General features: G+C 50.8%; 1 protein-coding gene across 1 annotated transcript; it reads left to right on the top strand.

Annotated features, from left to right (window-relative positions):
* Positions 1-6,617: 6,617 nt before the first annotated feature.
* LOC127199907 (testis-expressed protein 19.2-like) lies at positions 6,618-7,559 on the top strand. The gene has a single exon (XM_051157893.1). The coding sequence runs from the start codon at positions 6,618-6,620 to the stop codon at positions 7,557-7,559; it is 942 nt and encodes a 313-aa protein (XP_051013850.1).
* The last annotated feature ends 3,478 nt before the right edge of the window (positions 7,560-11,037 follow it).

Genomic DNA, 11,037 nt, shown 5'->3' with positions numbered 1-11,037 from the left:
GGGAATCTCTTCAGAGAACACATCTGAAAGCAGCTAGCGACACTTAAGTGTTTACTAATATTTGGTAGTGTTTAACCTTGACCCAGTACCCCAGGGAAAGTGGATCCCTCCGGTGTATCTCCTAGAACCCTGACCTTGGACTTCAGCATGAAGAGCTGAGGAAATTCACCCCTGTCCTTTACTTTGCCCAGCTGTGCTGTTTACTTACAGCAACCAAGTAAAGCAAGCCAACCAAAATCCTTAGGAAGGAATAGACTATATAGAAAACTAACACTGTAGCCTTAGGCTACCAGGATGTTGACTTTAAAAGACCCAAAAGTATCTGGGTGCGTGGAGACTCAGGCCTAAAACCTCATTGTAGAGGTGGAAGGAGGAGAGGGTCAGAGTTCAAGGCTGTTCTTGGCTGAGTTTTACCCCAGTCTGTGTCAGGTGAGACTCTGTGGCTAGTGTTTGTTGTCATCTGAGAGACTGGCTGCTGTGAGGGGTGTCCTGGCTGCTTCAGCGGGTCCAGGAAGATCTGCCTTAACTGTGGGTGGGACCGGTCCCTTTCAGGGTGTCCTTTGTTAGATCCACCGCAGAAAGCACGCTGGACAGGTGGCTCAGTAGGTTAAAGCAGTTGCCGCTAAGCCCAATGAATGACCTGAGTTCAATTATGGGAACCTCTGGTGGAAGGAGAGAACGAGTCCCACGGGTTGTCCTGCGGTCTCTGTGAGGGCACGTCTCTTACACGCACAATTAGGGTTCTGAGGGAACAAAGTGAGTTCCAGGACAGCCAGGGCTACACAGAGAAACCCTGTCTGGTAAAAAAAGAAAAAAAAATAGTGAAATTGGTAACTTACAAATTAATAAGAGCTCCAGAATATATTAAGTTAAACAGAGATGCTAAAATTAAGTAGGAAATTACAAAAAGAAAACATTTAGAGATTATATCAAGACTAAAGAGAAATTCTGGAAAAAAATATAAATACACTTATTCCCTGCTCCTTTCTATCCCTCTCTGACCTTGCCTCTCCTTTTCTGTATGTTCAAGCAGAGAAAACTTATATACCAAACAAGAATATTATATGGGCAATTTTAAGGAAAAAGCTACAAAGAAAAGAGGCGCCATACCATATTTTAAAAATTGCCATTTGTAAAGGTGAATTTCCCTTGAGAAGCCCGTACCTACACCTGGATACGCTTCAACCTATATTAAAGTATTTTTACTAATGCCTGCATGTGGTGGTGCACTCCTTTAATTTTCGCATCTAGGAGGCAGAGAATGACAGATTTCTGTGAGTTGAGGCCAGCCTGGTCTACGCAGTGGGATTCTGTCTCGCGGCAGGAGGGCTGTGAGACCTGAGACCTAAAGCGATACGGGCATAACTAAGTTGCTTCTATTAAAGCTTGTTGCCCTTCCTAAGGTAAGAGCTGGCTCAGCTGTCCAGAGCGCCGGCTGCTCTTCTAGAGGACACAGGGTTGGCTTTCAGCGCCCATGTGGTAGCTCACAACCGTCTGTGACCCCAGTGTCAGGGAACCCAATCCCTTCTCCAGGAAGCCATGGCTTCCAGGATGCAGGTGGTGCAAAGACACACATGCAGGTAAAACATCCGTACGGTCTTACAGATACAAACACACAATTCAAAAACGTGGCTGCTCCAGCCGGGTCTGTGTGATCTGGCTAGAATACAGACACGCCTTTAATCTCAGGAGACAGAGGCAAGCAGCTAGCTCGTTGAGTTCAAGGCCAGCCTGGTGGTGTACAAGTTTCAGGTAACGAAAAGCTTAGGTTCAGGCGTGCGTGGGTGGTTCACACCTTTAGTCACAGCACTCAGGGGACAGAGGCGGGCAGATCTCTGAGTTCCAGTCAGTTCTGTTCAGGCAGTTCGGTTGAGTCAGCGGGTTGAGAGGCAGTGCAGGGGAGCGGAGTTCACAGCAGTTCAGTTCATGGAGCTCAGAGGCAGTTTTTACCAGGACAGGTGTTTAGAGACAGGTTGCAGAGAGAGAGGACAAGCTGACAAAGGCAGCAAAACTCCAAGATGATAATTAAGTCAGGGGAATAAAAGTTACTTTATTTATTTATTTATTTATTTATTTATTTATTTATTTATTTATTTTGGTTTTTCGAGACAGGGTTTCTCGAAACATCATATTCTATAGAACACAAGAGATCCCTGTCAGATATAGGCGGAAACACATAGTCAATCTAGTTTTAATGTACACAGTGGGTTGTGCCAGGGAGATGCTCAGAGGTACTTCTTTCATAGGACTTTAGCTCAGTTCCCAGCATACATGGTGACTCCTCTCTCTCTCTCTCTCTCTCTCTCTCTCTCTCTCTCTCTCTCTGTTTTTCGAGACAGGGTTTCTCTGTGTAGCCTTGGCTGTCCTGGACTCACTTTGTAGACCAGGCTGGCCTCGAACTCACAGCGATCCGCCTGCCTCTGCCTCCTGAGTGCTGGGATTAAAGGATGCGCCACCACACCCGGCATCTCCACTCTCTTTTACAACCACTTTGCTATTTTCTTAGCTTCATTTTCATCAGATCCTAGGAAGGAGCTTTCCTAGCAACTGGGAATGTGAAATAATATTTGGAATACTATTTGGCCTCTACATGCACAAAATGTATTGCTTGGGTGACAGGAAACTGTGAAGTCAAGTTTCTAAAAGGAAGCCTCTCCTCACTGACCCTTGTACAATGCTGGGACTCCAGAGACCGCGGTGTGGTTAGAATATTTAAGGCCAGATACCTTGAGCTAGCTCAGCCTTCACATAGCCATTTGTCACCTACCTCTGCCTGTGAGGAACTGTATGAATGGTAGATAAATCTCTGTGGAATGTATGAGCAGGGCCCCAGCTTCCATCAGCGTGAGACTGTCGTCAGCCAGCACTTGAGGCCTGTAAGCAGAGGTCTCCCGCGCGACTGTAACCCACCTGTCTGATGTGTCCACCCAATGGATTTGGAAAGTGTCTTGTCTTAGAACTGTCTTTTTCTGTTACTGTAAGCACTGTTACGTACTGGCACACATGACTTCAATTTGTGTCCTAGGGCCATAATCACTCATATTTGGCTCCGGGATAAACCTTTTTGTTGTTGTTGTTATTTTAATTCTACCTTTAAGGTGGAATTATTTGTTTATTTTGGTCTTTTGAGATAGGGTTTCTCTGTGTAGCCTTGGCTGTTCTGGACTCGCTTTGTAGACCAGGCTGGCCTCGAACTCACAATGATCCGCCTGCCTCTGCCTCCCAAGTGCTGGGACTGAAGGCGTGCGCCACCACCACCCAGCTAAAGTGGAATTTTTTTGAAGAAACTGTGTGTGTGTGTGTGTGTGTGTGTGTGTGTGTGTGCTGTTTGTGTACATGAATGTGTGGGTACATGTGTGTCACAGAGCACATGTGGAAGCCAAAGGATAGCGTTGGTGTCCATCTTCACCTTCCATCTTGTTTGAGACGGCAGGGTCTCTGTCGTTGGCTGCTGCTCGGTCATCTGTCCCACCAGCTTCTGGAGAGTCTCCTATCTTTTCCTGCCACATCCCTCCCTGTAAGACTCTGGGGTGGCAGGCGCATGCCTGACTCCGAACAGCTTTTGTGTGGGTTCAGGATGCAGAGCTCAGTTCCTAGGTCTCTGGTGTCAGAGCCATCTCCCCGGTGTGAGAGTTGTTGTGATGGGCAGAATAGCAACGGCCACCATAGCCTCATATATCTGAGCGCTCCGTGGTCAGAGAGCGGACCTGTTTGAGAAGGATGAGCGGGATTAGGAGGTGTGGCCATATTGGAGGAAGTGTGTCACTTGGGGGTGGGGGTTGACGTTTTAAAAGCCCATGCCAGAGACAGATTCTCTCTCTTGGCCTGAAGAGCCAGAATTGTGAGAGCTGAATGCTCCCACCATGACGATAACGGACTAAACCTGAAGCTGGAATCAAGCCCCCAATTAAACGTTTTCTTTTATAAGAGTTGCCTAGGTCATGATGTGTCTTCACAAGGACAGAGTGGTGGCTAAGACAGTTGCGTTCAGTCTTGACTGTTTCTCAGAAGCAAAAGTCTGCACAGACACACGGTACAGAGACATCAATTTAAAGATGGGAGAAGAAAAAAGAAAAAGAAAAAAAAAAACTCAACCCCCTGCCCCCTCACTAAAAAATACACTCAGAAGTTTAACAAACATGGAGTCTGCACATGCCTGCTAAGGTCTGAAGGTTTGTGACCCATCCCCTTCGCATGGAAATCTTAACCCAGTGTGGTCAGGAGTGGGACCCAGCAGAGGTAATCAGGTCACAGGGCCTCGGAGCTCTTGTAAACGAGATTAGTACATTTCGCTCTGTGATTTGGCTGGCTTGCTCACCCCTCCTCTCAAGACAGGGGTTTTCTGTGTAACCCTGGCTGTCCTGAAACTCACTATGTAGACCGGGTTGACCCTGAATGTAAAGAGATCTGCCTCCCTCTGCCTCCCCAGTGCTGGAATTAAAGGGGTGCACACCACTGCTCACTCAGCTGTGCCTTTGTTTTTATAGGGGGCCTGGGGCCTGAATGTGCGAAGGAAAAGAGCTCTGTCACTAGGCCATCCCCCAGCCCAATTAGCTGCCTTTACAAAAAGATGCCTCAGGAATCCTGCTCCCTGTCAGGCGAAGAGGTTGGAGCGAAAGGACCCAGACATGACTCAACTCTCTGTTCAAGCCTGGATCCTAACTTCCAGTTTCCAGTCTGTGACAGAGTAGTTTTTCATGCTATGGCCATTTACTGAACGTTTTTCTGTTGTTTTTGTCTGGATCACCGTTTTCCAGGACTTGCAACTTTGTGCATGGCGCTTCAGAGACTCTGACCCTGAAGGAAAGAGCCAGCGGGTGGCGTGGGAAACCCGACAATTTTCATACAACACAAGTGGCTCAGGACACAATGTATCGTTTTGCGCCCCTCCGTGTTTATTTAGAGGAGGCAAAAGCTCAAGTTGAGAAGACCGACACAAAGCTGGTAAGTATTTTTGGGTTTTTTGAGACAGGGTTTCACTGTGTAGTCTTGACTGTCCTGGAACTCACTCTGTAGACAGAAATTCACACAGATCCGCCTGCCTCTGCCTCCATAGTGCTGGGATTAAAGACTTGCGCCACCGCAGCCTGGCTTTATGGCTTTTTAAATTACCAGATTACCAAAACCCAAAAAACAGCCAGATGTTCTTCAAAAAGTGAGTGGATACACAGAGATATGTGCAGATAAAGGCGTATTCCTGAGCCCTGAAGTAAAGCTTGCCTCGGGCTGCTCCGGGGCACCCAGGAAACCTAGCCTTGTATCCTGCAAGGAAACTGGGATAGTCCTTGCTGCTTGAGGCCAGACGTGTGACATTCTGGATAGAACCGAATGGTCGCAGAGGTCAAGGCCAGGGCCGGGCAGGGCAGGACGCCAAGGGGAGGCCAGCCCGGAGGATCTGTAGAGAGAGTGAATCTGCCCTGCGCGACAGGGGCTCGCCATGGATGTCGGGGACGGACTGCGAGCACCAACTTGAAGGGCTAGCACCCTGAGTGGACCTCTGTGCTGTGAAGGCTGCGCTCGGAGCGACGCCGCTGGAAACCTTGTCTCTTCTGCCTGGTTTGTCTCAGGGTCCCAAAGTCTACAAAGGATACTAGCAAGAGTCTAAGAATGGAAAGGCCCGAGGGGGGAAAACTGAGTTTAAGCCACAGTGGAGGCCGAGGGAGCGTTTTTCACAAGCTTTAAAGAACTTTTACTAAAGAGGCCGAGAAGAAGGAATCCTCTTTGCCCCAGCAAGATATCCCTCGAAGCGACAGAGACCCGGGGGGGAAGGGGGCATGCGGCACCCCAAGGCAGCGCACAGGAAGCAGGGGTGCCGCGCATGCGTCCTGTGGGGGCGCCAGGGCACATGTGCGGGGGCGGGGGGGGGCGCCAGGGTGACTCAGCGCCCTCGCTTCCTGCGCTTTTTTAGGGCTTGTGGGAAATATGTAAATGAGCTAGAGCATCATGGGCGCTCCGCCTTTATAAGGCGGGGAGATCGGCATCCATTAGCCGGCTTGCAGGGAGCTGAGTCAGGAAGGTGAACGTGGGAAGGTGCTCAGGGGCTGGTTGGGACCGGTTGGATGGGGTGGGCCTGGGCTGGCTGGGACTGGTTGGATGGGGTCTTCGCTTAGGCTTCTCAGCCTCCTTCGGTTGGTAGCCCGGCCCTAGTGTGGAATTGAGGCTTGTGACCCTAAGGAAGCTTCTGAAGCGGTGGGTGTGCTGAAAGAGCCTCCACCTGCTCCAGGTGAGCCTGAGCCCCCTGAGGGCCTGAGTCCCAACACCCCTCCCCACAGTGGTCCTGACTGCTTGCCCAGCAGGGGGGAGCCAAGCCTCGTTTCTTTTGCCTTTTTAGTTTTCCAGATCCTGGAGCAAGCGAGAAGCTGAAGAAGGTTCTGGAAGCTCAAGTCAAGGAGGTATCCATTGAACTGGCACCCAGTTCTTGAACCGCCGCGGGCCCGTGTCCTGGGGCCCCAACACCCTAGGCCTCCTGTAATACCCCGTTGTCTCCTGTTTCTCCCACTCTCAGGTTTCCCCGCCTGTCCCCAGCATCTCACGATCCTGGAGACCTCAGCTGCTGAGATTCCACCAAGCAAGTCTCCCCCTCTCCGTCCAGTTAGCTGCAGGCAGGCTGCTTGGCCATGTGTCCCCCAGTCAGTGTCCGCCATGGCGACAAGGGCATGTCCTGCCTCTATGCAGCCTGGCTGTACCAGCTTGTCCATGGAGACCAGATGAAGATCTGCTTTGCTTGCTTCAAGGCAGCGTTCCTGGTTGTTAAAAACATGCTGGAGATAGGAGACTGGGAAGAGGAAGGGGGCGATGCTGAGCCCATGGAGCTCTCGGCGGCCGGGTCCGAGCCTGCGGAGTGGCCAGGGCATCTGCCACACGGCGGCCCGGCACCAGGTCCTGTGGGAACAGGAGGGATAGGGCTGGGACCCCAGCCTGTGCCCACTGAGCTGGGGCCTCAGGAAGTTGTACCCCTGGATCTGGGCCCAGAGGATGCTGAGTGGACCCAGGCCCTTCCCTGGAGGTTTGATGGCCTTTCTCCCTGCTCCCACTGGCTCATCCCTCCTCTGTCCTGGTGGGATGTTTTCAATGAGAGCCCATCTCCCGGGCAGCCTGTGTTGTTGGAGCTGAGCCCCACCTGGCCCATGGACCCATTGGAAGCAGAGACTTGGTTGGTAGACCTGAAGTTTGCTTTGCTGTTGGGTGGCTTTGATGCTGTCTGCTACCTGCTGTCAATGACTCCCTGCTGGGCTGTGAGAACCCGTGTCCAGCGCTGGCAGATGTTGCTGGACCCTGGTGAGGTGAGGGTGGCCCAGCTGCAGAGTGCACCTGAACAGCAGGACCTGCAGCGCTGGAAACTGAGCATCCTGGAGTCCTCGGAGCTGGGAGTGGAGCTGGTGCCCGCCGACTGCAGCCTGCAGAAGGGCGGCTTCAGGGTGCACTCCTACCTGCCCTGGCACAACAGCACCCCAGATGCCTGGAGCAGGGAGCCAGGGGAGAGGCTCCTTGTCACAGAAGTTGTGTCCCTGAGGGAGTTGCCTTGCTTCCGTTCCCCCTCACCTGAGCCAGAGAGCTAAGGGGCTGATGCTCAGGCAGCCCCCATTGTCTCCAGTGCCTGTGAAGAGCCAGAGGTTGCCGCGCAGCCACAGGTGCTGGAGGACATGCATCATGTTGAGGGGAGGGTCTGGATCCGTCTAGGGATGGACGCCTGTTTAGTTGTCCTCAGTTGACTGTTTGGTGTTTGTGGGCATGGGGCAGACGCAGGAGCCTTCACCAGTTCTGCCCTAGTTGAAGGTGGGGACGCTGGAAGTGTGGCGCCAGGTCGGGTGCCCGTGCATGGTCTGCACTTGGCTTCTGAGGGACCGTGAGCCCTGGCTTCCAAGTTGACTGCTTGTGCCGTCCTGTTCAGTCTCTTTCCTGTGCATATGTTTCTGTTTAATAAAGTTGTCGTTTTCAGAGAAGCCGTTTGCAGCCCCCTCATTGGGTCCTGGCGGCTCATTAGCCGCTCTCCTGGTTGCGTGCTCGCTCAGGGCTTCAGACCCCCTAGAGCAGGGAACGGGAATGTGGGTTCTGGTCTGTTTTCGGGGTCTTGAGATGTTTGTCTCAAGTCTGTCAGCCACATTATCATGACAGTCCCACAGATTGACAGGAGACGGCACAGGCTTGTAATCCCAGAAGTAGCGCTAGGACCTGTCACTGTCATGTACACACTGAGTGTGAAGCCAGCCAGCGCTGGATGACAGCCAGTCTCAAGGAAGCGAAACAAAGCCCCTGGTGATGAGCACTGCCTGTGGTGTGCTGGCCAGAGCGTCTGAAGCGTGTCCCTCGCACTTCTGTTTCCTGAGATGAGGTCTCACCGTGGAGCCCAAGCCGGACTTGAACTTTAGGCCTCAGCTTCTCAGTGCTTGGGTCATATGCATAGGTCACTGCTTTGGGAAGGAAAAAAACTGTTAACTATCCTGGAGTGTACACGAATCTAATCCTGGGGTTCTGGGTAAGTGGTCACTACGCTGTGAGATGGGGCACCATGTGGTGTGCAGCCCTGCAGGCGTTCTGCTTTGCCACCCACTGAGCTCCATGGCCTGGTTTAGGTGCTATTTTTTTTTTTGCCCACTCTTGTTTTATTTTTGTTTCTTACATCTCTACCTCCCTTCCAACACCCCCCTCCCCGGGAAAGAAGTTAAAAGGGAAAGAGACTGACATCTCTTTAGCATTTCCAGCTGTGTAGGGTTGTCGAGTTCTTTGGGGCAGTACCCAGGATATCTCAGTCATCGGGATGTCCAGCAAACAGCAAAAAACAAACCCCAGCAACGTTCTTCCTCAAACCATCTGCTTGAAGAGTTCTTTTCCTCTCTCTGGGCTCTGATCTTTATACCTTCTCAGAGTCCTTAAAATTATACTATCTGCAGCTGGCAAAGACCACGCCCCTCTCTGAGCAGCACGAGGCAGTTGCCAGCTGTGCATAAACTAAGGCAGTCCCATATCCCACACTTGGGATTAAAACAAAAGCCATATTTACGTAGCATAACTTGAGTTTTTAAGGAAACCAAAACTCTCACTGCACCTGTGGAACGCTTGGTCCTCAGTTGCTGGCACTGGTTGGGGAGGCTTAGGAGGCAGTGGACTTGTTGGAGGAATCATGTCACTGGAGGCAAGCTTTGAGGTTGGAAAGACTCATCTCTCTGTCTCTCTCTCTCTGTCTCTCTGTGTGTCTGTCTGTCTGTCTGCCTCTCTGTCTCTCTCTCTCTCTGTCTCTCTGTGTGTCTGTCTCTGTCTGTGTCTGTCTTGTCTGTCTCTCTCTGTCTCTCTGTCTCTGTGTCTGTCTTGTCTGTCTCTGTCTGTCTCTGTCTGTCTCTGTCTCTCTGTGTGTCTGTCTGTCTCCGTCTCTGTCTCTGTCTCTCTCTCTTTCTCTCTCTCTGTTTCCTGCTTGCTGCCATGCCTTTCTGCCACAGAGTACTTCTTAGTCCCTGGTCACAGTGTCTTAGCACAGCAGTTTCTGTCAGCTGCAGACGTGTGCTTGTTTTATGAAAGATGGAGCGCAGAACCTTAAGCACGCCAGGCAAGTGCTCTATCACTCAAGTTGTATCTCCTCCTCTTTCTACTTTTTTGAGACAGGAGCTTAGTAAGGCTGATCTCAGCTTCCCTCCCTAACTCCGGATTGCTTCCAACTCTGAATCCTGGACTTGAGGCCCAAGCTATCGGGCTTGGCTGAGCGATTCTTGGAAAAGAAACTCAAGTGTCCCGTCCTTGATCCAGGTACCTCACTGTCAGTTTTTAACACAATTTTATTATTTTCATTTTACGTGTATATGTGTGCGTATGCTGCCTACGTGCATGTATGTGTACCAAGTTCACATACTGCCCACGGAAGCCAGAAGAGGGTGTCAGGTCACCATGGAACTGGAGCTGCAGATAATTGGTTGTTAAGAACCAAGCCAGAGGGGGCTGGAGAGGTGGCTCAGTGGTTAAGAGCACTGCCTCCTCTTCCAGAGGTCCTGAGTTCAATTCCCAGCAACCACATGGTGGCTCACAACGATTTTTGATGTGATCTGATGCCTTCTGCAGGTAAAAAGGACTCATAAACAATAAACAAACAAACAAACAAATAAATCTATCTTAAGAGCCAAACCAGAGTACTTTGCAAGGGCCGTGAGCTCTTAACCACTGAGCCACCTCTCAATCCCCTCAGTATCAAAATTTAGAATAATCAGATGAGAGAGGGTCTTAGGAGAGGCACCTGCCTGGTTACCTGTCTCCTAGGGATGGCATACATGTTCTTTGTTTTTGTGTGGATATTTACAAAATTTTCTTTTATAAGAGAAAAACGTAAAAGTGTGGCCTCCACGTGTTAATCAGGAAGAATGGCTTCACACAGGACAAAAGCTTATATCCAGCCAAGCTAGCCCTGTGCCCAGCCCCCTGAGAAAGCACTGAGGGTGGTAGTGTCCATCCACGAGCCTGGAGCCTGCAGGGTCTGTGCAGAGGACAGTCCCGGGCAGGAAGCAGGAGACGCACTCCTTTCAGTGCCATGCTGCCAGGCCTGGGTCTGGACTCACATAGGCCTGTGATGCACGTGACGAGCAAGTCTGTGTCATTTGTTACCTTGTAAAGGAGGCTTTCCCAGCCACCTGGGGTTACACCAAGGGGTAGAGGGAGGCCATGCAAGACTGACAAGGGCCTGAGGCCTCACTATCATCAACAGCAAAGGGGGATTAACCTGTGAGGTTTTTTTCTTTGCTTTACAGAGTATACACAGATGATTTGTTTTTAATTTTATCACACTGGTAGTTAAAATTTTTTACTTAATTATGTGCATGTATGTGCGTGTTAGTATGTTGGCACGGTTTTTAAACTAGTTCATTTTGGTTTCTTACACCTCTGCCTCCCTTCCACCAATCCCCCAACACTAGGTAGGAGAGAAAGAAGGTTAGAATGGAGAGGGCAGAGTTCTTGCAGCGTGTTAGGGTTGTTGGGTTCTTTGTGGCAATGCCAATCTGAGTCACCAGGATGTGGCAGTCCCGCAAACCAGCAGCTTTCCTCCACCCCCCACCATCT

This window comes from Acomys russatus, chromosome 16 (assembly GCF_903995435.1).
Source record: "Acomys russatus chromosome 16, mAcoRus1.1, whole genome shotgun sequence".
In the NCBI taxonomy this organism is placed as follows: domain Eukaryota; kingdom Metazoa; phylum Chordata; class Mammalia; order Rodentia; family Muridae; genus Acomys; species Acomys russatus.
The sequence above is the reverse complement of the archived record's forward strand: the minus strand, read 5'-3'. Positions and strand labels throughout refer to the sequence as shown.